Source organism: Pygocentrus nattereri, chromosome 2, assembly GCF_015220715.1.
Source record: "Pygocentrus nattereri isolate fPygNat1 chromosome 2, fPygNat1.pri, whole genome shotgun sequence".
In the NCBI taxonomy this organism is placed as follows: Eukaryota; Metazoa; Chordata; class Actinopteri; order Characiformes; family Serrasalmidae; genus Pygocentrus; species Pygocentrus nattereri.
This window is the reverse complement of record NC_051212.1, coordinates 38,814,988-38,840,735: the sequence shown is the minus strand read 5'-3', so window position 1 is coordinate 38,840,735 and position 25,748 is coordinate 38,814,988. Positions and strand designations below refer to the sequence as shown.

At 40.1% G+C, this 25,748-nt stretch overlaps 2 protein-coding genes across 4 annotated transcripts in view; one reads left to right on the top strand and one right to left on the bottom strand.

Annotated features, from left to right (window-relative positions):
* Positions 1 to 346: 346 nt before the first annotated feature.
* Positions 347 to 14,860, bottom strand: zgc:113531 (uncharacterized protein LOC541359 homolog). The gene is made up of 3 exons (XM_017702702.2): positions 14,339 to 14,860; positions 6,511 to 6,640; positions 347 to 3,172 (listed from the first exon to the last, which is right to left on the bottom strand). Exons 1-3 carry the CDS (start codon positions 14,660 to 14,662, stop codon positions 2,991 to 2,993), a joined length of 636 nt encoding a protein of 211 aa, XP_017558191.1. The 5' UTR covers positions 14,663 to 14,860; the 3' UTR covers positions 347 to 2,990.
* Positions 14,861 to 15,370: 510 nt separating this feature from the next.
* Positions 15,371 to 25,748, top strand: part of ccdc24 (coiled-coil domain containing 24) — a 41,976-nt gene continuing 31,598 nt past the window's right edge. The window contains exons 1-3 of one of the 3 annotated variants that reach the window (XM_037547207.1): positions 15,371 to 15,418; positions 16,828 to 16,992; positions 23,351 to 23,520. In XM_037547207.1, the coding sequence (XP_037403104.1) occupies positions 16,861 to 16,992; positions 23,351 to 23,520 (302 nt within the window). In that variant the 5' untranslated portion in view covers positions 15,371 to 15,418; positions 16,828 to 16,860. Of the gene's footprint in view, positions 15,419 to 15,487; positions 15,566 to 16,815; positions 16,993 to 23,350; positions 23,521 to 25,748 lie in introns of those variants that run through there. The other 2 variants (XM_037547211.1, XM_017702698.2) reach the window with 2 other exon arrangements.

Sequence of the window (25,748 nt, the reverse complement as noted above, 5' to 3'; positions counted from 1 at the left end):
GATTGAGAGTTTAATGTGGCTCAGGCTGTCACAGCCATGACACTACGTCACTTCAGGGAGGACTTGTTAAAAGTGACAAGCTGCCAAAAGCCATTATGTTTACAGAGCGTATCAAAGCGAGAGGCATATCGTTCCGAAGTGCAAAGACTCTTTATTTACTCCCAGGAACTTTTAAGGGCCGAAACATGAACTCACCACTAGGGCTAAACAGCTACGTCAAGGGGCAAGTTGTGTCCCCAGACTGCATCACAGACAGAATATGTCTAAATGTAAATAGGTGAGGATTGTCTTCAGGATTAGAAATCAGTTCAAAATACAGTGGTAAAGTAGTCCAGAGAAAGCATGATATTTACCAAATATTGTTTATTTATGTTTGTGTACCTACAAAAGAATGCTTAAAGAATGCTCCCCTCCAAAGCAAAGCAGGTTTACAATACTAACAAAAAAAACAACAGATCACTGGGTAAAGACATCATGTAGTCATGCGCTATATATCCTTCAAAAAAGGTGGACAGTAGAGAATGAGGATGAGTGAGTAAATATTATAACGTCATCACTGCTTACTGCTACATAAACTACTTCCATGCCTGCATGGGTCTGTTTTAAGTCTTACAAAAGGGTGCTGACACCTGCATTTCAGTTTGGTTTTCAGGTTTTGGTCCTCTGAGAGAAAAGAGAATAAGAAAAGGAGTCAATCTTTAAGTATGAAATCTACAGAGCTGGTCTGTGGCTTGAGTGTACAGGCATGATATCATGATTATTTTTTTAGTTTGGACTAATAATTTCAGATTTCAGTGTATGTAGTATAGTGTTATATGAGCAGGTAATCAAACATTCTATTCAAACCACAATAAAATTAAATCTAGCATGTTTCAATGGTCACCCAAAGATCTGACCAAATCAGTTAAAAGACTGCAAAGTCATGTTGGGTGATTTCCTCCTGTAATATGTTAACTAAATGCCTTGATTTTGCAGCAGTTGTAAGGCAAAAGGTGGATTTAAATAGCAGAATTTCGATTCTCTTGATCTGATGTTCTTTATATTTTGATCTATATACACTCTATAAAAATCAAAAGTGCCAAATGGAACTAAAAAGGGTTCTTTGGAGTGCTGCCACAGATGAACCACTTTTTAAAGAACTTCAACATAACGTAAAGGCTCTACAATACTGGTCACCAACCTTCTTCTTGGATTTTTGGTTTCATCTCATCTAGCCAATCAAGGATCCCCATGGGGAATCAGCCTAAATTTTGACAGAATTCATGATTCTGTGTCCATTGTCTGTAATCTCTCACTACTATACCCAGGATGCATTATGCAAATATGTCATACAACCACTGGGAATCACACCACTATGATAAAGCAGATGTAGAGGCTAATTAAAACAGATATTCAGTTTCCTGGCAGCAGTATTAGCTATGTGCCTATTGCTGCTATTGGCCAGTTAGCAGAAAACCCAACCAAACAATATATTAAAAACAGCCTGACCCCAAAAATCAACCCCAGAGTGCTTGCAATTTTTAAAGCTTCTTTTCACCTCCAAGACACCCATCAACAGGAAGAGGTTTATCTAGTCTTTACACTGTGACATCTAACCCTAGAGCATAAATACAGACCTCAAATACAGTATTCAGTTCCAGATTTTGTAATTGCCAATCAGTTACATTACATTTAATTTAACTGCCAGCGATTGCAAAATCCAGGCCTAGGAACTAGATTAAAGGGCTGGATCTGAAGAACTCTGCTCAAGAGGCTACTGTGGTATCGCTGTAAGAGGCAGGTAAGCATGTTTACAACAGATGTTATTTTGGTGAGAGAGCACATTTAATGGAGCCAAAATGAGTCAAGATGTAAAACTATTTCTAGCATATGTACCAAAGTATCTGATGAAATTATCTGTCCCACCACCAGCAGCTAGTATGCCTGTATGCAGACTGCAAGAATCAACTCTTATTGCAGGAAATTTAGTATGTTACATTACAGTATACAAACCATTCATAACTCTCTCCTACAAGACAGTTCACTAAGAGGTGTGAACTTTTTTGTCTGATGACAGCAATGAACATCTTAAAGAAAATGCATCCAGAAAAAGAGGACACAATACACAAGAACAACAGAGAGACTCCTTGAAATGATGGGAACTGGTTACTCTTTCAAAGTGCAGTTAATTCATGGAGTGTCTCTCACCTTCTCTTCTCTTCTACCACCTAGCTTGCATTCTAGGGCATAATTAGGGAATATCCCTTACAAGGCCAAAGCAATATTCAGCTGAGTCATTTAACCTTAATGATGGGCACGTTATACTAGAATATCATTCTTAATCACTAAGGCTACAAAAGAATAAAGCTACAACCACAAGCAACCTTCAGCTTATGTGGAAGTCTTAGAGCAGTGTTTCCATGAGAAATCAAATGTACATTTTTTTTCCCTTTGCTTAAATAGTCTTGCACTGGAGCTACCAGGATAATGTAGTTAGGTAGTAATGAATGTTTATAGCTACAAATTAGCACTGAATAAATCAGGGGTATTCAGCTGGTCCTGGAGGGCTTATGTCCACTGGTGAGTTCCCTGTTCAAAAACACCTGATTCTCATCTGTTAATTGCCAGGGTCTGTTTGAGAGGGAAACTGTCAAACTTATGGACAAGGGCCCTCCTGGATCCCAGTTAAAAGCTCCTGTCTCAAAAGGACAAAACGAATGCTATAAATAGCTACTTCTGCTTTAACAATGCAAATACTGTCCAGTTTTACAGATAACAGCGTCATATAACAAGTCTTTTTAAGATTTGATGTCTATAAGATCAGCAAGTTGACCCTTTGAGGCAACTGTGTTTGTAGGTAAACTTTTATCATTTGTTAGCTACATTAGCTCCAATGTAAAACTAAAGAAACTAATTTCATTTTGACATCAAATATGTCCTGTCAAATATTGTTTGCTAAACTATCACTTCAACACTGTTGGGCTCTGCTCTCTACCGGGAAACTTGCTGGATTAGTTGTGACTGCTGCTCGGTGTGCAGTTACGGAGGCGCGTGCAGGTGGCAAGTCGGTTGCCCTCCCAGTAGCCTGCATCTTGGCCATCGTGGCAGCGGCACTTGGTGCAGGAATCCACCCACACTGGCTCTCCTCCAGGGATTATCTTGGTCCTAGACGCATCAACATAGCAGTTGGGACCTGAGGATCCACAGAATATCAAATGTCATTGTTTCACTGTTCTACAATTAAAATGGTTTAATAAATAGGGTTAGGACCATGTATTAGCATTATTATGATGACATTTGTTTAATAACTAGTGGATTTTTCATGTTTGGTGAGTACTTTTTTGAGTTTTGCTATTTTCCTGTAATTTCCTGTTTTATAGCATGTCAAGTAATGAACCATTTGACACACTTTGGGGCTGTTTACACCTTTCATTAATATGCATGTTTGGTGATCAGATAATACTCTATTTTCACGTGACTGAATGAAAAGCCGGGTGTAAACGGCCCAGGACGCATTGTAAACAGATTTTAGTCCTATCGGTCATATTCAGAGGTATTCAGACTGATCTTGACTGCATTTATCACAAGTGTAAACGGAATACGTTTTTGTTATCTTTACACAGCTGCGGGTGGCGTGGGGGTGTCTACTGAATGGTGACTAGCAGGTCAAAGGATAAACAAGGAAATGAAGGTGTGAGGCTGGAGTTTCGAGAAGGGCCTGGCTGCAGACATGCACCCAATAGCTCGCGCAATAACATAAACGACGATTAATCGGCAACAAGCGTATAGTGTTTCTAGCCTCTTGGCCAAGACAAGGCATAAACTTATATCACTATGATTGCCTAATCCAAGATACTGACCATCGTGAAAAATACATTGTGTAGTCTGATCACAGCTTTTGGGGAGCCACTTTTGCTTCTCCCATACTCTCAAAAACAAAAACATGACTACACAACGCCAAACGGCGACTGCGAGTGAGTCTTCACTGGTTAGAACCGCTGCTACAGAATTCTGGACGCTAATTGGTTGGCATCACTGCTACTGAGTGCTGATTGGTTGGCGAGCTGATCATCTTATTGGCTGAATAAAGCGGTTAGGGCACACTGACTTCCTGAACATTATTATTGTTGTTATAAAGATTCAGAAGTGCTCAAAAATATAGCAGCGTCGTTTAAATGTTTTGTGCTGTTTTATGTTCAGAAAATGATTGTCTTCTTCCATACAAAACATTTAATCATTTTGCTCAAATGCTCTATTTTTATCCATTCATTTTGGACCCGGGTCGTCCTCTAGCGTCTAGGTTAGCCACATTTACATTCAGCCTAATAATCCGTTAATAATCCTACTAATAGCTCAGTCGGAATAGAATACGTCCGTGTAAACACCTCAATCGGAATACAATTTCTATCCTGTTGAACGAGGTGGGTAAACCTCTAAATAATCCGCTAAATAGAAGAATAATATCCGTGTAAACGCCTCAATCCGATTACACTCCAATCGGACCGTGTCAGTACGTTCTGTGCATGCGCGTCGCACCATAGCGAAAGGTTTATACCGTTTAACATGGCGGAGCAGAAGCTGTTCTGCAGAGGAGACGAAGTTTATACTCTGAGCTTTAATAGACTGCAGTGGGATGGACGTCCATCTTATGTGTCTCAGAGCACAACGTCTTCCTTTGTAAGTGCATGTGAAGGACGTTTTTCTGAGCCTGACATCAGTTTAAATTAAAAACACAAACGCGCCAACTGGAAACTCATCTCGCGCGGACTGGACCTCACGTGATGTTCGCTGTCATGGTAACGTTTACTCTCAGCGCTGCTCCACGCATGCGCGTCAATTTGCATCAGATTACTTGTAGTGAGCATGTAAACGAAGACTTTCCATCAGACTTTTGAATATGATTGTTGAGTGTGCATATAGACACATCAGTCTGAATCTGTAACCCGACTGTATTCAATCGGATTGGCAAAATCTTTGCATGTAAACTGAGTGGTAATGCCAGAGAAGTTGTAGAGAGAAGAACTTTCACTCTACAATGTCGTCCGGGTTTTTCAGATGCTAGAGGGCGCTTCCGAGTGCGTCCAAAATGAATGGGTTGACATGGAGCATTTGAGCAAATTCAGAGTTTATAAATGCTTAAACATTTTAATGTAAAAGTATGCAATCATTTCCTGAACATGGAACCATAAAACATTTTAACACCGCTATTATATTTTTAAGAGCTTTTAAACTCGAGCTATAAGAGTTTAAAACGCCGCCTCATGTACGTCCATGACGTCAGTGAGTGCGAACAGCCAATGAGTTGCTCCGCTCGCCAATCAATCATCAGGCTCTAGCAGTAAAGCCCACCTCCTGCTGCTCAAACCCATTTGCTGTCGAAAAAAGGAAATATACAGATAGGATTTTCTTCTTTGTTTTTTTATATAATACATCATTCTTCTTTCTAAAATTAAATAAACATTCTGGGAAAGTGATTAGAAACTGTTTTAACTTTTTCGTTTTTAGCTGTTGAGCTCCATTTACTTCCATTCATTTAGGATCCACTCGCGGTCGCCCTCTGCTGTTTAGTTCAGTCCTGTATTTGATATAACGGCCAAAATAGGAAGTGGCCAGGCTCCTCTCTACAAATTCTCTGGTTCAGACAGTTACAATGTGTTACATTTTTAAATCATTTGGCAGATTTGGTTCTTACCCTAAGCAACTTCTCCTTGCAAACACAAAGTGGCAAGGTGATAAAAGAATATGAAAATGAGAATATGAAATGGTTCATAACTGAAAAGAGAGCTTGTTACTTTGAAAAACCCATTCAAATCTAAATCTGAATTCTGGCCCTAAATAATATCAACCCCAAGCTACAGTGTATTAGCTTATTATGCTGCCCCAAAGCATCATACAAAATCACCATGCTGTTTTATTTATATATTTATTCCTTATCAGAAGGCTTTATTTGTTCTTATTTACCACATGTAAATGTCAGATACTTGTGCACTGTGAGCTTCCTGTAACCAAAAACAAATTCCTTGTATGTATAAGCATACCTGGCCAATAAAGCCTGATTCTGATTAATCCAGCCTATCTATTGTAGACATTTCCCCACCCCCACCCCTATGTGGATGAGTGTGCTGATTTAGCTCCCCAGAGTTGCCTTCCTTTTTCTGTGCTGGGGCAAATACTATGTATATTACAACATAGAGATCTGACAGCACTGCTGGAATGAATTTCTTGAGAAGCATTATCACATTTCTTGGCAATAAATTGGAGAGTGTGCTGCCCAAAACAGTATGTGCTCCAGCATTTTGTCTCAGCAAATCTCAGATTACGTGAGGATATTGCATGTGGGGTTATTACCATCTGAAGCTCATAGACATGCACCTGGAATGCAGATAGAAGATTTTGTTGCCTCTCTGCATAATGGGGTTTTATTTGTGTAGGCTTTTGGTAGCCAATTTATTTAAGTATTTGAGTAGGATTACTGATACACCGGTAAGTTACTGTTTGCCCAAAAGGCTTTTTGTGTTTGAAGAAGCTTACCGTCTTTGCAGTCTGGGCAACATTTTCCAGGTTGAAAAACAGGGTTTACACAGGGTGGAGGAGCACAGTCTGCTACCAGGCACCTGGCAATGCCATCACTGTCACAGGTACACTGCTCACATTCGGATGGCTGCAAAACACACACATTATTGAGTGTAATATAGGATAACAAGACCTGGCATGTAAGTTTAAAAAAAACAAAACAAAACAAAACAAAAAAACAGTATAGGGGATTTCACTCAGGAGATCACTTAGGACAACCATAATTAGATTACTTCATATTTATTGTTTGTAAATTTGCATTCCAGAGAGTCTTTTTTACTTTTGTGTTTGTTAGTAATGACTATGTATGCAAGGCAGGTATCTGTTAGGGCTGCACACTATATTTTTTTAGTTGTTATGTCTCCAGCTTCCTCCAGTGTCAACATGACTTTGCCAACCTTAAACTGTCATTAACATTTCTAAGACCAAGACCTTATGGTTCAGTAAGAAACGTACCACAAACTCCCCTCACTTTAAATTCACTACCACTTAGGGAAAAATCCTGGAGCAGGTTATGGACATCTATCTAGACATTTAGTTCATTATCTTTATCTCACCAATTCTACTAAGTCCTCCCTTCACATTCAACTGAAAGTCCCTAAAACAAACACTACATTTGGCTCCTCATCAGTCTAAAGCAATTTTTGGCACCTCATTTGTCTGCCAAAGTTGTCAACTTTTCTTCTTTTATTTTAATTGATTATCATATTTGTTGCTTTTCCATTATTCTACTATTTTTTGTGTTTCATTCTCCCTCTTCTAGCATCTGCTGCTTACTAGGCTGTCACTGTAAATAAGAATATGCTCTTAATGACTTGTCTGGTTAAATTAGGTTAGAAATAAATATAAACTGTGGGGTATAAATATAAACGCTGAGGTCACTGAGGTAGTTGGTAAGCTCCTCAGTGGCAAGGCACTGGGGGTGGATGAGATTCGTCCAGAGATGCTTAAGGCTCTGGATATTGTGGGAATGTCGTGGCCAACACGCCTCTGCAATATTGAATGGACCTTGGGAACAGTACCCTTGGACTGGCAACTATCGGGGTATCACACTGTTCAACTCCCTGGGAAAGTCTATGGTGCTGGAAAGGAGACTCCGACCAGTACCTCAGATTGAGGAGGAACAATGCGGATTCCGTCCCAGCCGTGGAACAATGGACCAGCTTTTCACCCTCTCACAGGCTGTGTTTACATGCAAAGATTTTTGCCAATATTATTGAATACAATCGGATTACAGATTCAGACTGAGGTGTTTATATGCTCACTCTATTCAACAATTGGATGAAAATCTTCATTTACATGCCGACTACAAGTAATCCGATGCAGAATGACGTGCATGCGTGGAGCAGCGCTGAGAGTAAACATTACCATGACAGCGAACATCACGTGAGGTCCAGTCCACGTGAGATGAGTTTCCAGTTGGCGCGCTTGTGTTTTTAATGGTTTTAAACTGATGTCAGGCTCAGAAAAACGTCCTTCACATGCACTTATAAAGGAAGACGTCGTGCTCTGAGACACATAAACTGGATGTCCATCCCACTGCAGTCTTTTAAAGCTCAGAGTATAAACTTTGTCTCCTCTGAAGACCAGCTTCTGCTCCCACCATGTTGAACGGTATAAACCTTTCGCTATGACGCGATGTGCATGCGCAGAACTTTCTTACACCTTCCGTTTGGAGTGTAATCAGATTCAGGCGTTTACACGGCTATTATTCTTATATTTAACAGATTATTTAGAGGTTTACCCACCTCGTTCAGTTGGATAGAAATTGTATTCCGATTGGCCTCAATCAGATTAGTATATTCCGATTGAGGTGTTTAGATGGATGTATTCTATTCCGATTGAGCTATTTGTCGGATTATTAACGGATTATCAGGCTGCATGTAAACGTGGCTACAGATTGTTGAGGGGGCATGGGAGTTTGCCAACCCAATCTACATGTGTTCTGTGGACTTGGAGAAGGCTTATTCACTGAGATATCATGTGGGAGTATGGGGTGCCGGAGCTACTACTCCGGGCCATTCATTCTCTGTACTCCCAGAATGAGAGCTGTGTTTATATACTCAACATCAAGTCAGACTAGTTCAATGTTAGCATTGGACTCCGCCAGGGTTGTGCCTGTCTCCACTCCTGTTCGTGATATTCATGGGCAGAGTGTCAGGGCGTAGCCGGGGTCAGGAGGGCATTATGTGTGGAGGCCGGAGGGTGGCGTCTCTGCTATTTGCAGATGATGATGTTCTTTCGGCTGAATCACATGGATGCCTCCGGCGCTCGCTGCAGCGGTTTGCAGCTGAATATGAAGCAGTTCGTATGCAGGTCAGCACCTCCAAGTCTGAGTCCATGGTCTTAGCCCGGAAAAGGATGGCATGTCCACTCCAGGTAAGGGGAAAGGACCTGCCACACATGGAAGAGTTTAAGTATCTTGGGGTCTTGTTCACGAGTGATGGGAAGAGGGATCATGAGATCGGCCACAGGCTGGGACAGTCACTGTACCGGACTGTAGTGGTGAAGAGGGAGCTGAGCTAAAAGGCAAAGCTCTCTGTTTACCAGTCAGTCTACATCCAAACTCTCACCTATGGTCATGAGCTGTGGGTAATGACCAAAAAAAAAATCAGATTGCAGATACAAGCAGTGGAAAGGAGCTTTCTTCGTAGGGTGGTGGGCTACACTCTATTTGATAGGGTGAGGAGCTCGATCATCTGGGAGGAGCTCAGAGTAGCGTCGCTACTCCTCTGCATTGAGAGGAGCCAGCTGAGATTTCCCCCAGGACACCTCCCAATGGGGTGTTCCATGCACGGCCTACCAGGACAAGACCCTGGGGTCGTCCTAGGACCTACTGGAGGAATTATACCTCCAAGTTGGCCTGAGAGCGGCCTGGGGTCCTTGGGAATGAGCTGGAGGAAGTTGCGGGGGACAGGGTCGTCTGGGATTCTTTGCTCTCTCAACTGCTACTGCAACCCTATCTGGACTGAGTGGTTAACTATAATGATGATGAATAGCTAAACAGGGAAGGAAATGTAATTGTATCCTCTGTAGAGGATGAATTAACTAATTTTAATTTAAAACATGTAATTTAATGGGGGTGTTCAAACGCATATGACTGTAACTCCCTTTGGGAGCAGTTGATCAGGCAAATATTTGACTGCTTTTTGTGTTTCAAGTATTTGACCATTCATCTGAAAAAAAAAACCCAATGTTTTTCACAGTAAAATTCAGGCCTACTATCTGTACATTTTTCATTATATTGCTGACTATAGGTTCTTCTGGCAGTGCTGCTTTTTTCATTATTAAGTGATTTCTCTTTGAACTCCTCCAGGATCTCCGCTTTTTTGGCTTAAAGCTAGAGACTGAACCTTTAGGTTGCTGCAACACAGCACACAACTTTAGCACAATATAACCTGTGTCAAGTGACAAGTCTGCAACAATTTGAACCTTTCACACTAAACATAGTATACTTCAAATCCTCCAGGAGAAACACTACAGATTCTCTTAGGACTCCTGCCACCCCCTTCACCCTCCACCTAGGCGATGTTTAAGTGGAGGCAGCGCTGCCACCTGGGGCTCAGATGCTGCGGTGCTTGTTAAATGGGCTGGAAGAAAACAGTATCAACTCAGGAATACATCTGCCCTCAAACCTGTCGAAGGACTCAGATTACCCCCTCAGGGTTCCTCCATTAGCCATTATAACCGAATCAGAGAGACAGCGAAGCGTGCCTAAGACTGATCTCTACTGTGTGCCTCCTGGGCCGCAGCTTTCCAGAGATATTTCATTTCCCCACACTGTGTAACAAAATGCTCCAGTGCTGCCACGCTACATGGAACCATTTAATTTTTTTATCCCCTTGGTTAAAAAAAATAATACAGCCATATGTAAACGTTTGGGCGTCACTGTCAAATAACGTTTTGTTAATTTTCTTACTGAAAATAAATGAACACATCCTCTATACAGTACATACTTCTGCCCATTTAAATATATGATTAATATTTATTTGCTGAATTTAACATAATGGGGGAAAAATAATATACCATAAAAAGTGGCCTGTGTTAAAGTTACAGTAGATTTTGTTTTCTGCTTTCCTACTTAAATTTAGCAAAAAAAAATTTAATTGTGCAGGTTTGACTGGGGTGTTCAAACTTTTGCATACAACTAAATATTATACATTGTCAGGTATTGATTAATCACAGTGAATAAATCAAATATTTAGAGTTTTACAGAATGTTATTTATAGACGTGTGGTTCTCAAACTGAATTTCTTGAGCCAGTGCAAAGGGAGTGGTATAAAGAGGAAAATGAGGTTCCATCTGCAGATTAGGCTACAGTGCATCATCATCTCTACATCACTGTAAATGAAAATGGGGAAGAACTAGTTGGGTCATTACTGTTAACACTAATATAATGTTTAGGAATACATTAATGTCGCATGGACAATATGACACATTTTTGTGATTTAAGTGTAGTCTGAACTTATTTTTTGATGTATCTGCTCATAATCAGTTAAAATACCTTGATGTTCTTATTTCAGTGGAGAAGTGTCATTCCAAAGCTGAAGAACATGTTGATACATTCTCCACTTTTTTTTACTTTACCAAATGTATGTTTTATTTTACACTTCAAACCATAACATTTTGAGTGTCACTGGTGTTGCACTTTCTAAAACCCCAGTATGCAATAGGCCTACAGCATTTTCAAATTCAAGGGCTTGTTTTCACTCTTTCTACAATGAACCTCATTCACCAACTTACATCATTTTCACGAAGATTCTGATGTTCACCAGTGTTTTCTTATTTGGGATTTGTTCTTAGATAAGAACAGAATGTACACACACTCAAATTGTGTAAACAGTTCTGTGATTAAAGAACATGTCATGAATCTGACACAGACTTTTTCTTGGGCCCTTTTTTAAGAAGGCATTTAAGAACACATTTAGGAAGTTATTGGTGAATGAAGCTGAGAGTTTTCATTATTATAATAAAAGAATGAGACATGGGAATCATGTGACATCCTATGAAAGCACTTTAATGCCGTATTTTGGTTGCATGGCTTTTTTTAACTGAATAACCAAAATGAATCGGTCACTACTGTTTCCCTCAGTGGATTCACAAAAATAACTTTAATAACAAAGATTTTATTTTTACAAAAAACAACTTTCACACAAATGTCTATGAACATAGCTGAGACATTGCGTTACAATCATTTTTATAACATTTTGGCCTAAAACAAACTTATTCATAGTGGAGAAGTACATGCAAAGCATTGTAAGGCAAAATAGCTTTTTTTTAAAACCTAAAATAAGTTGTTTTTTTTGTTTTTTTTACCTTTTTTGGCTATTTTTTCATTAAAAATAATGCACTTTACAAAAAACAACTTTCAGTGTAATATCAGTGAGTTGAATGCTGTTTTTTTTTCTTCAGTAAAATATCCAAAAATATATCACACCTTAAGCTCTGTTTTTGTTAAAGGAGTTAACGGATGGACATGCTAAACCACAATACAGATATTTAGTTTTAAGAATTAATTTGACCTCTTTTTTCTATTCCAAATGCCTCCCTGTTCAGAGAATGACTCTTATGTTTTGCATGTCCATAACATTTTGATGAATTTCTATTTTTCTTAGTATTAAAAAATCTCTACTCTACAAATCTTGGTGATGCAAGGAATCTTCTTTTTGCCTCATTTACTTTCATAACAATAATGATCTGTTCTGTTTGTGACAGTTTTTAGATTGTGTAACTGCTGCTCATGCCTCTCAAGCTCCAGAAAGAGGAACACAACCTAATAAACATCAGTTCCTATGCTATTTGGTTGCTGGATGAATTACTGAATTGCAGCTCTACAGGGTTCCCAGAGTTTTTCTGACCTGGTACTTTTTAATGTTGTTCTTGGTGGCTACATTTACTTCTATTTCAGTCATTATATCGTTGCAGTATTAATACATATAGCTGTGGCCGTGTTTTGGGCTTCTCTACACAGCTCTGACCATAAACAAGTGATCCAATCAGCGCCGCATTTCTCAGTCTAAGTGCAACGCTGCCCTCTTGTGGCCGTCTTTAACAGCGCAGATGTAAATTAGCATTTTGCCGCACTGCACTTTGGACGAAAAGCACATAGAATATAATATCAGCATTTAAATGTTATGCTTAAGCTCATCACCAAGACGTTGAGGCTACAAATTACTAATGAACACTACTACATCGTGTACGTATGATCCAGCTCCTGTTTGAGGAGAAACAGTGTAATAACTAGCAGACACTACAAACCACGTGGTGGCGCTACACGTCAAATAAAATTCCCGAAATATCGCTGCGTGAGTTCATACAGACACACCATGTACAGTTTTCTGGAAATGCGAACTACAAAAACTGAACTTGAATGAAAAAAATGCCTGGATAAAAACCCATTGGGTGCTACACAAGCAATGAGCAGTGTGATGAAAGCACTCCACTTCATCCTCGCATTTACACTCCTACTTACTTTGCGAGTTGAATTCCATTCTGTTATTGACAACTTAAAGGGGAACTTCGCCAATATTTTAGATTTTATGCATAATGAAATCTTTAACATGTGAACAAAGTCACTCAGTTTGCTTTGGTGTGAAATGCTCCGTTCTTGAGAACCTCACTGAAGTCAGAATTGTTCACAGTGGTGGTGATCGGAACCAGACGTCGGAGGTGTTTAATGCCTCTTTCACAGAAACATATCACATAAATGTCACAAATGTCTATGAACATAGCTGAGACATTAGAATCATTTTTATAACATTTTGGCCTAAAACAAACTTATTCATAGTGGAGAAGTACATGCAAAGCATTGTAAGGTAAAATAGCTTTTTTTTTTTTAAAACATAAAATAAGTTGTTGTTTTTTTTTACCTATTTTTTCATTAAAAACAATGCACTTACTAGACACGTAGGCTTACTGGTCATTTGGGATAGGTGATTTGTGTTGTATACATTGCAAGCTGTGGCACCACCACTTTAAATAAATATGAGGCAAAATATTTGTCCAAAATTAACCATCTCACATCAAAATAGCTATTTTGCTTAAATGTAGACTGAATGCAAAAAAAATAACATTGTCACATTATAGCATGTATGTTAATAATAAACAACCAATACAGATAACAACCCGGCTCACATATAAAATATACATTAAAATAGTTCTTAAGCATATGGATTAAGAAAGTCAAAAAAAATCTAATTGTCCTTTTTTTAATAAAAAGTTTAATGTATTCTGTGAACACTGTTAAAGTTTCAATGCGTAGCATTCAGTACATACAGTCTGTATATGGAAACTAAGCTTCAAACAAAGCCCTCTGGGCCTATATCAGCCTACAGTAGCTTAGTCCCGTCCATTTACACTGATATAGTTATATAGATATAGTTCTAAATTATGACTGTTTCGGATTGTTTTTGAACAAGACTCAATTATTAGATATAACGTGCAGGCGCAGAACAAAAACAGTCTGGTCCCAGTTTCCCCAAAGATCAACCTTATGTCTTTGCTTTCTAATGGGAATAGGCTAAATGGCTACCCACTTGTAGGACACCTTTAGATCGCATTAGGAAACCATCATCTGCGTGTGGATTCAGTCCCAGGACACCTGTTAACCATTACAACGCTTTACACTGATATCCACCATCCAAATACCATGAGTAACTAACAGAACCAACAGAAACATTTGGTTTCTACAAATATTCAAGGCTCTCATGTGAGGGGAAAGCAAAGAGCCTGTGGGCTGCACTACATGCTGCCTTACATAAGTAACTGCATAAGTGTCTGTGAGTACCTGGAAGGTCTGGCCCAACTCGTACACTTCTCCACGGTACTCGCAACCTATCCTCTCGCAGCGCGGGCAGCAGTCGCTGGGGTAATGGCTCACGTGGATACAGGCGGCGGGCAGAGCCGTGCACTCCGTCCGCGAACACACTGAGCCCAGAGCCGTGCACTCACATTGACTGCAGTGGTCAGAGTCCAGAAAGTACCACTCACCCACATAGTACACCGAGCCGTTCGCCTCACACGTCTCCTCCTGACCGGCCACAGGGAACGGAGAGGAAAACGAGCCCCGGACACTCAGCAGAAACAGCAGCAGGGCACTGAACACAGCCATGACCAAGCGAGAGGACAGAGACTGAGACCGAGTCAAGGAGCTCAGAGACTCAGAGCTGGAGGTGCTTCTGTTGTATGCTCCACTGTTAGAAGTGCAAAAGCGCAGAGCTACATCTCAGACTGCCTGAGCCTCAGCTTTCTCCTCACACTCACTCCCTCACACTCCTGCTCTCCTCGCAGCAGCGCCCCTCTCACACTCAGAAAAGTTTTCCGCCTCTCGGATTATCTTTCACTTTTACACGTGACGGGCTGGTCTTGAGGTCAAGTAGACTGGCGTATGTATGATATAAACACTTTGATGGACCTCATTGTTGTTGCTATTATTATTATTATTATTATTATTATTATTATTATTATTATTATTATTGTTATTATTATTATTATTATTATTATTATTAGTATTAGTAGTAGTAGTAGTAGGAATGGTAGTAGTAATATTAGTAGTAGGCTAGTTAACTCTGGATTTTTCAAACGAGAAAATGAGACAGTGATTGCAAACATGTGTCCATTTAAAATGACCACTTTTTGCAAGACAACATAATATAAATTATTATGGCACCACCTCATGCCAAAGCAATGTCTGCTTTTAAGTTGCAACTGCTGTATAACAACAACAACAACAACAACTACAAGAATAATAACGCAGTGTAAAAACTTAAAATAATAAAATGTGCAAACACGTCTTGTAATCTCGCGATGTTTTATCCATGGCAACGAGACTGTTTACACTAGATACAGGAAGCGCACAGAGGAGCTGGTAGGTAAAAAAAACTTGCACGAATTTTGTAAAAAATTACAAACGGGTTAACTGCCTTACATCACAGCGTCTGCCTTCACTTTTGTGATGTTGCTTGTGAGTAACAGTGAACAATAAGAGGTTTATCACCGCAAGTCTAAATTTGAGGTACGCGTTCATGCCACTGTTACTGAATAGACGTAAAGGGGAATTCCACCCACGTCTTCTTTATTCAATTGATACGATGTAAACAAAGTAATTCAGAGTGGTTTTATGTGAAATAGTACATTGAGAAAATCTTTAGTGGTGGTGATAGGAACCAGGGGTTAAATATAGCGTTTATATGAACTACCCAAAACCACCAGTGGGCGTACACGTGTCGAATTTTATATGCAATTTTGATAAAGGTAAAATTGTGATAAATCCAAAATACGTTTTTTGGGGAGTTACGTTTTTTTCCCTGTGATGGCATGCATGTATTATAAGAAACTCGTTCCAGGCTAAACCTTCTGGTGCTGATTTAACTGGCCCAGTTGAACTAGCACTGGTGAAGCTGTCTGACCATCATTCCAGCTTTAAAAAGGTAACATCAAATTGGTTTTGTTGGTGATCAGCCTAAAATCACCCATCATCTTAAACTATCATAAATCAATGCCTCAAGCATCTTAGATAATGTTGGTAATGTGGAGTAAGAAGCATTTTAGAAGCATTAAATGTTTTGAATATCCTGTTACCACCACTGTGAGCAGTTCAGACTTGATAGGTTTCTCTAAAACAGAGCATTTCATATTATACCATTGTGAATTTACATCTTCATGATTGAATTATGCAGAAATGTTCCATTTTAGCAATCTGACCTCATCATTAAAATGTGCTTCTTTTACTGGAAGACAGTAAAAGTTATTCATTTGCTGAAGGAGAGAGAGAAAAAGAGATTGAAAGAAATAAGTGTTAGGGACACATCACTGTACACACCTACATGGTGGTAGGGAAGGATAATTTTCTTACACCAAATATGCCAGATTAATAATGAGCATCAATTCCATTCTGATATGAGTTTATGCTGGTCCGTTGCTGGTGTAACTGGTCATCCAGCATTCCAGCATCCAAAGCATATCATCCTAATTTTGGTGGTGATTAGCTTAACATCTTCCATTGTTGTTGATCAGTGTACTAGCATCCAACATGCAATATATGCTCTTTTCCTAACAGCATCAGCAGCTTCCTATAACTGGCACTATTTTTTCATTAGGAAAAGTGTTCGAAAAGTGTCAAACTCTCAGTTTAGAGACAGGCAAGACTGCCATTTGACACTTTTTTCAATCAGCTTCTATGCGGCAGTTTTGTCTGAGATTTTTTGTCATACTTTTCTTGTTTTATGATTATATATACACCAGCAGGACCACATTTATTTTCAGTTACTCATGCAGATGCCTACTGGATGTTGGTGACATTGTGGCTTCATGGAGAATATCCAGCCCCAGCAGTCTGTATGGGACCTGTTAAAGGATTGCGTGCCTGACTCTGAGCTTCCAGAGATAAGGACTGTACTTGGAGAAGGACTGATAGACATGTACACTGAAATATATTCGGAGGTAAGGAGAACTGTGACTTACAATAAAGTCAACAAAGCCTGTTACTGACTTACAGATTTTTAGATTTAGACTTTCTGAAGATCTTAGCAGACTACTTTAAAAGTTGTGCCACAATTGAATTAAAAAGGGAAGCTTGCAATCACTGAACCTGGCCCAACTAAACCTAAAACTGTTATTTTCTTAAGAAGTTAAGAAGGTGTGTTACTATACAAGATATGGTTTGGCACAAATGTAGTGAGAGTGTCTGGCTCATGTTTGCTTTTCACTCATTAAAACCTTAAAATCTTTTGCAAAGCGCAATGTATTTCAACAGGGCTGTTAGATTTGAATGTTGGATATCATGCTTACCTGCTATAACTCAAAGAACATTTATCCCTGCTGTAGTAAGAGAGTTTATATCTTCATATCTACAACTTCAGACGCAAACTCTCTCTGCAGGTCTAACTAGGATGATTTGGGCACTGAATGTCCTGCATTTTATTTCCATATCACCCCCTCTCATCTCATGGCCTGATGTGTATTAGGTTTGCCTAAAAGCAAGTGAAGCACTACTGAAAACTTTCTAGAATGTAAAACAGATGCCCAGATACTTCATTTTATAGCATCAAAATTCCCTGGGTGACCAGGGTCCTTTCATCCCGTGTGTGCGTGGGTTTCCTCTGGGTACTCCTGTTTCCTCCAGCAGTCAGGCCGATTGGACATGCCCCTAGGTGTGAGTGTGTGTGGGAATGTATACGTCTGTTTGCCTGGTGACCTGTCCAGGGTGTATACTGCCTTCCGCCTAATGACTGCTGGGATACACTCCAGCTCCCATGACTCAGAAGGACAAGCGGCTTAGAAGGTGTGTGTGTGTGTGTGTGTGTGTGTGTGTGTGTGTGTGAGAGAGAGAGATATATATGACTAACCATTGTTAATGATCTCTATTCCAATTAGCTGCTCAGTATTGTGTCTCATTGAAAAATAAGTCTAAAAACTTGAGATGTCAGAGCTAAACTATTTTGCATTACTACTATTTTGCAAACTATTAAATGCATTATGACATCACAAATTTAAAATAGTATGTGCTCTTTAACAAGAATTTTTCATTTTTTGATTCAAAGAGTGAATGTTCTACATTTGCATAAACATTTTCTGACCTCCTTATTTTTTTAATTTAATTGACAGAGAGATATCCATTCTATTTATTGTAAATGTAAATAATTTCATTGTATTCATTCAAAAAGCAGTCTGGAATAAATATACAGATCACACTCCTAAGTTCAGATAGAAATCTTTAGGGGCATCAGAAAAATTAAACTTCAGCTTCTGTTTTAAGATGTGTGGATCCTTTGAAAGGCTCTTGACAAGAAGGAACAGCACAATGTTTGTTTCCCCACATCTTCCACCTCCAAAACTCTGCAGTAACAGCACTCCCTTTCACTTCAGCATGAATTAGTTGGTTTAGCCACTATAGGCTGTATGAGTGGTCATATGTACAATAGTTAATGAATGTGATGTCACAATTATGTCAATTTCTTTTTTCAGTTTTTCAGTTGTTTTGAGAAATCAGAAATGGAGCACATGAACTGGAGAGTGAATGTTACATTCGAAAACATATTAGAAACAATGAATACAAGATTAAACTCTTTTAATATAGATCATTCAAGAAGAGCTTAATGTTCTGTGATTTATATGGATTTGAGTGTTATTTGTTGGTTTATAAGAAAGTAGTAGTATAAGATGTGGTGTGTAGAAACATAAGCTTCCATGTGCTTTGCTGCAAATGAGCTAAACAAGTCAGGAGGCAAACATAGGCTTTAAATGCTCTAATTCCATCCTGTTGTTAAGATTATTAAGGCCTAAAATGACGTGCTGCTTGTTATAATGCTAAAGTTTCTGGCTGTAGGGTAAGCAAGGGAGAGAAAAGAGTTCACACTGGTGGCAGGTCATATCTTAAACACCTGGGTATGAGATGAAAGCAGGGGGAACAGCAGAGAGAGAAGCAGCTAGCATGGTCTTTGCTGGGGCAGTTTTAGATGGCCTGGTTTGAAAGAGCGCAGCGGGAATAAAGATCTTGTTTAATGTTCTCCTCCCTACGAGTGCTTTGAAGTTCACTTCAGGAGAAGGAGGTGGGGGGCGCAGGGCAAGTTTGGGGCCAGGTGTGGAGAGCTATAATTGAGTACAGACTTTGTGCCACAGTGTGATTATTCCTGCTGTTTGCTTTCCCTCTTTCTGTTTTTTCCCATGTCTGCTGGCTGGCAGTCATATGCATGTGGATTTCTTCCAGCTCCTGAAAATTTCCTGGTCCCTCGAGTACATTAGAAGTGTTTACCTTGGGAAGGAATTCCAATGAACTGACAGCACATATGGTCTATGTCTAGTATAGTAGTGACTCTTGTCAAGATTTCAGAAAATATAAGGTTCATGGTAAGCATGGTGGTTCAATACCTGGTATTCTGCATTTAGAATGATTCTTGGCACAGATGCTGTATGTAGAACGGTTTGTCTGTGTAGTGTATAGAGACTCAAGCTTGCTGCAGACCGTGTGATTACAGCAGTCATAAAATTGAGAGGGTGCCAGTTTAATCTTGGCCACACTATGTGGCAGAGTTTAATGTGCTGCATGCTCAAATAAATGCATTCTATTTGAGTCACCATCAGGTCTACCCACTTTTAGTTGTTCTGAGTTGTTCATCATCCCATGAAATTGTCCCGTTGGTGGCTTTGTCACTTTATACAATAGTTCATTCCAATGGCACAATCTAATTGGCTGAAAAGTATTCTAGCTGTTATTCCTGGTAACAGCACGTTATTTTAGTTTTACAACACATCTTTCAGCTGAGCACCGGTTGCTATGTAACAACTGCTTTTCATCATCATCATCATCCTCATCATCGTTAACTGTTCAGTCCAGATAGGGGCGATCAGATCAGATTCCCAAATCACCCCAGCAGGCTCCTCTCAATACGGAGGAGTAGCGGCTCTACTCCGGCTCTCCTCCCAGATGACTGAGCTCTTCTCTCTATGAAATAGAGTGTAGAAAGAAAGCTCATTATGAAGAAAGCTTATTTCTGCCGCTTGTATTCATGATCTCGTTCTTTTGGTCATTACCCACTGCGCTGGAGGCATCCATGTGATTCAGCCAAAAGAACAACATCATCTGCAAATAACAGAGACACCACCCTCTGGCCTCCACACATAATGCCCTCCTGACCCCAGCTATGCCATGACACTCTGTCCATGAATTTCACGAACAGGAGTGGAGACAGGGCACAACCCTGGTGGAGTCCAACACTAACACTGAAAGGGTCCAACTTAATGCTGAGTATACGAACACAGCTCTCACTGTGGGAGTACAGAGATTGAATGGCCCAGAGTAGTAGCCCTGGCACCCCATACTCTCGGAGGACTTCCCTCAAGATATCTCAGGGAACACGTTCGTAAGCCTTCTCCAAGTCCACAAAACACATGTAGACTGGGTTGGCAAACTCCCATGCCCCCTCAACAATCTGTGAGAGGGTGAAAAGCTGGTCCATTGTTCCATGGCCAGGACAGAATCTGTATTGTTCCTTCTAAAACTGAGGTTCAACTATCGGTTGAAGTCTCCTTTCCAGGACCTTGGCATAAACTTTCCCAGGGAGGCTGAGCAGTGTCATACCCTGATAGTAGGCACACACATTTAAAAATAGGGACCACCAACCCGGTCTGCCAGTCCAAGGGTACTGTTTCCGAGGTCCAGAGCCTTAAGCATCTCCAGACGAATCTCATCCACCCCCGGTGCCTTGCCACTGAGGAGCTTGCCAACTACCTCAGTGACCTCCACCAGGGAAATGGAACTTGACACACCAGAAACCTCTGGCCCTGACTCCTGTGAGGGAGGCATGTCTCCTGGATTAAGGAGTTCCTCAAAGTGCTCCTTCCACCAACCAACAATATCCTCATTTGAAGTCAGAGTTTCTCCACCCTTGCCAAATACAGCTTGGGCGCAGCCACCCTGACTGCTCCTGAGTCACCGAGCAGTTGTCCAGAACCTCCTTGCGGCAGAATGAAAGTCTTTTTTCATGGCCTCACCAAACTCCTCCCATGCCATGGATTTTGCTTCTGCCACCATTGTGGCTGCCACCTTTTTGCCTGTCGGTACCTATCTGCTGAGTTGGGAGTCCTTCAGGCCATCCAGTCTCTGAAGGCCTCTTTCTTCAACTTGACGGCCTCCCTCACCACCGGTGTCCACCACAAGGTTCTTGGGTTAACGCCCTGACACGTAGCCATAAGCTTTTGGCCAAAGCTACGCCTGGCAGTTTCCAAAATGGAGGTTTTGAACAGGGTCCATTCAGACTCCATGTCCCCAACCTCATGAGAAAAAGCTCTCCCGGAGGTGGAAGTTGAAATTATTCCAAACAGGGGCCTCCCTCACTATTCGCTTGGGCCTACCGGGTCTGACCATCAGTCTTCCCTGCCATCTGATCTAACTCACCACCATATGATGATTAGTTGACAGCTCAGCACCTCTCTTCACCTGAGTGTCCAGAGCATATGGTCCCAAGTCAGATGAAACGACAACAAAGTCGATCATTGACCTTTGACCCAAGGAGCTCTGGTACCATGTACACTTATGAACAACACATGAACACGTGTTCAAACTTGGTGTTCATTATCCATGCCTGGCACAGAAGTCCAATAAAAATTCACCATTTGGCTTTAGATCGGGCAGGCTGTTCTTCCCAATCATGCCTCTCCAGGTCTTTCAGTCATTGCCAATGTGAGCATTGAAGTCTCCCAGTAAGACTATGTAGACTGTAGGTGGGACCCTGTGATTTTAATTCGCATTGAGGCGACCCTCTTTTCCACTGGGACAAACTTCAACTGCAAAAACGTTGGCTACTCCAACCAACTCACTAACCATAACAGCACAGATGCTAGTTTTATTGGCAGCAAAATGTTTGGTTTAACAATTCTTTTTCTGGAAATGCTCTTTTTTAGTTTGGTAATGTTGTCTTCCATACATTAACTCTGTCTTTGGTTTGAGAAATGAGTAACAATTCACTATTTCTACCAGTCTCTTGGGAAATTGGGCAAGTGTTCAGATTTACAAATATTCTGCGGCATATTATGAAGTTTTTCAGAGGCATCTCTGCCATAGTTACAGTTGTTCAAATGGTTGGAGGACCAACCATTTGAACCAGTTGACTACAGTGCCACCCTGAGGCAGACCAGTACTGCATCTCTAGTTAGTTAAGAATACCAAAGACAGAAACTTGCTAATGATAGGTAAATCTTTTTGAAACATTTAGGGCATCCAAGAGGTTATTAAGGGGTCTCAAACCCTCATGAGCCCCAACATTTCACACCTTGGTCTAACAACCCTCTTGTTATCTTCAAACGTACCAAAATATTTTTTCCTTGTGGTCAGTTCGACCCCAGCAATTGAAACCTTTGAGAAATAACAAAGTTCTGGTGGGAATTATGATGTGTGAACTATCTGTGGTTGTCACACTACTGTAGGTATGGCTACATTAGGTTACTGCCCTAGAGCAGAGAAAAGTTTTTTGTAGACTATAAAATTACGTTATATTGTGTAAAAAGTGTGTAAAATGTTATGCTGTTAAAACAGCCTGGGGTTAAAAGGCCCCACTATATGATAATGTTAACATTATGCAGTAGTACACTAGTATAAAAATATGGTTCTTTAAAGGTCCTGTAGTAAACAAATTGTTCTATATAGAACCATAAACACTCAAAGAAACCTTAGCAAGACTAAAGGGTTCTTTGCTTCCTGGAATGGTTCTTCAGATTGATGGAGAATGCGTTGGAGATGGTTCTATAAAGAACATTTTTGAAAAGGGTTCTTCTATTGTTTTGATGTTACCTTTGTAACCATGAAAGAACCCTTTTGGGTGCTATATAGAACCCTTAGAATTCTTAGTACAGCTAGGAGAGGACAGAAATTGGCCATTCAAGTAAAAAAAACAGTAGAGCAGATGAGAGCTGGCACAAAAGGATATAAAGAGAGATTGGTAGTGTAAAAATGAAGTATGACAGTTTTTGGTCCATAAACCTTTTCAAATATCATGAGTACACATAAGAGAAAATATAAAATGTGAGAAAAATGCAGATTAAAGCCTCTTTACTATTTTTACTTGTGCTCAAGTGATTGTCACCACAGTAGCATTGCTCTTACTTAAAGCTACATTGTGTTTTGAGGATTTGGGGATATGCAATGTGCAGAAGAATGTTTTGAAACATCAGGTGGGCTTTGGACCCCATCCCTGAGCGGATGAATCTGATGATTTCTTGTTGAGCTTGTTCAAATTGTTCTGGACTTTGTAAGTACAATCAATAGTGTGTGTATTAATCCCCTATCTCTGTTGACTCACTGTAGATGCATATGTGGGAGCAGATTTGGCAAGAAGTTCAGAGTGAGAAGTGCAGGCCCCAGATCCCCAGACGCTGCATAACTCTGACTGATCCCCCAGCCATCAAAGACCTGCTACGGGCTGAGCTACAGCTACTGCTGCTCACTTTGCAAGAGAAAGCTGCCAGGCTGGGCAGGTAAGGAGAACGCCGCAAGTGAAGGTTATAGTTGTTTCAGAAAGCAGGATTTTAAAGTTTTAAAGCCAGAAAACTTAATTTCTCACAACGTATTCCAGTAGTAGAAGAGGTCAGGGACATTTCTTTTGGAAAATCTGCATTTTTGGCTTGGGTTATCCAGTTACCTGAAAATTCCTGATTTGTGAAATAACCCAAAGCCATTACTACACCAAACAGCATTGAAAAATGAAGGGAATGGCAAATTAGCTTTTAGCAGTTTGCATGCGGACATAAACTTGGGGTCTGAGCTGGAGATGTCACAATAGTTCTCGAAAACAATGGTTTACCACAGTGGTTTTACTTTTGGCTTTGGACAGGAGTAGAAAAAACAAAACTCTCCATTCTGTCATGGTATATTTCAAAATTCAGCAGATGTGTTGCTAAAGACCTGACCTGAAAAACTGATAAAAATTGGCTAGGAATAGTTGCTAAGCTGTGATTGGAGAGCTGAGGAAAATGGGGCAGGTGCTGATTGGTTCAGTCCCAAATGTTGGCAGTCTAGTTGCACTCTTGCCTTGTAGTACGGCCCACGGCTTTTGTCATACACTGGATACTAGGGGTGGGAATCTCTTGGCACCTCATGATTAATTTTGATTACAATTCAGAGAGCTGCGATGCGATTATGAAATGATTACCAATTTTTTTCTATACAGGATTTCTTTTTTCTCACTGTGAGGACCTGGTAGTTTTAAAGCAAAGTATTTGTAATGACCTGTCATGAATTTACTTCTATTATCTTTTATTAATAAAACAAATTGAAGTGATGTGACAAGTGAACTGGAAAGTTTCTCTTTCACCTCTTTTGTTTGGAGCACTTTAGATGCTGCTGCCTTTCATCTGCGATAAAATGCACAGTTACGGTGAAATAAGATCCTGTGGTAGTAGATGTCCACGCAGCACATTGCAGCCACCCTGCCTGTTTTCTTTAGTGATTTTAGATCTTCAGATTTGCTCTGGTTCTAGAGAGTCAGGGGTCACTGTGTCAGTAAAACATCTGTGAGACTGGACGTGTGCAATGCAGTGTGAAAGCTCTGTTTTTCAACGAACTGGCGTGCAGACTTCAGGTCACTTAGCAACGCAGTCTCTCCTGGCTAGGAGCGAACGAATAGGCAGAGAGAGATTTAACTATAACTAACATTTAGAGATGAATGGACTTATTCACATTTATAAGCAATGCAGTTGGTTCCTGGAAAGTTAAATCTGCAATGAGAGACTGTCAAACACTAAATAGTTGTGAAACTGAAGTCGCTTCTCTGTCGAATTTTCCCATTCCACCTTAAATGGTGCCGCATTTACATTCGGTGCCTCAGAATTTAAGGTGTAATGGGAAAATTCAAACAAGAAGCTGGAGAATAACAAGCGACTTCAGCCTTGTAAAACAGTCGAATGCTGAGAGACATTTTACAATAAGCTGCTCTACTTCTGAGGAAAAGTTTTCTGGCAGAGATGGGAGGAAAGCCGCTATAGCTAAGCTAAAGCTTAAAGCAGAGCAAAGTAAGTCTGTGTTTTAGTTTTTATTGTTTAGCCTTAACACACACTGAGACATACTGGGCATTAAATGTTGTGGCTCCCAAGGTGGCCCTTTGCTTTCCGTCAACATTACGTTATAAATTAAAATTTAGAAAATCGATTTTTGACATATGTGAATCGATTCAGAATCATTCACATCCACATAGTGATGCATCTAAGAATCGATTTGTTCCTGCACCCCTACTGGATAATGTATTGTATTCTACTATGAAGAATAGCATGCAGTATGCAGTTTGTAGAATTGTAGTTTGCCATTTCAAATGCACCCACAGTCTGATTATGTCCTTCAATAACATTCTCAGTCATCTGAGAACTGGTGTAGGTTTTCATTCCAAAAAAGCATAAGCACATCTGATAAAGCACAAAGCACATCCAGTTTAACTTTTTAAATTCAACTTTACTTGTTTAATCAGTTTAATCTTCAGGCGATTGAGTAGTAGTTTGTGACTGAAGCTCCTGACATATATGTCAAAATAATGAACCATCTTTCAAAGTCTCTTAAACCTTTTCCTTTTACCATTTTGCTGCAAGATTTAAATCAGCTGGGCCTGTATAGAATTTTATACATGCAGCAGAGCAATGATGTTAATTGCTTAATTATATCATGCAGTACAGTCATGTAAAAGATTCTGTACTCATGTTTTTCCACTCATGTTTAG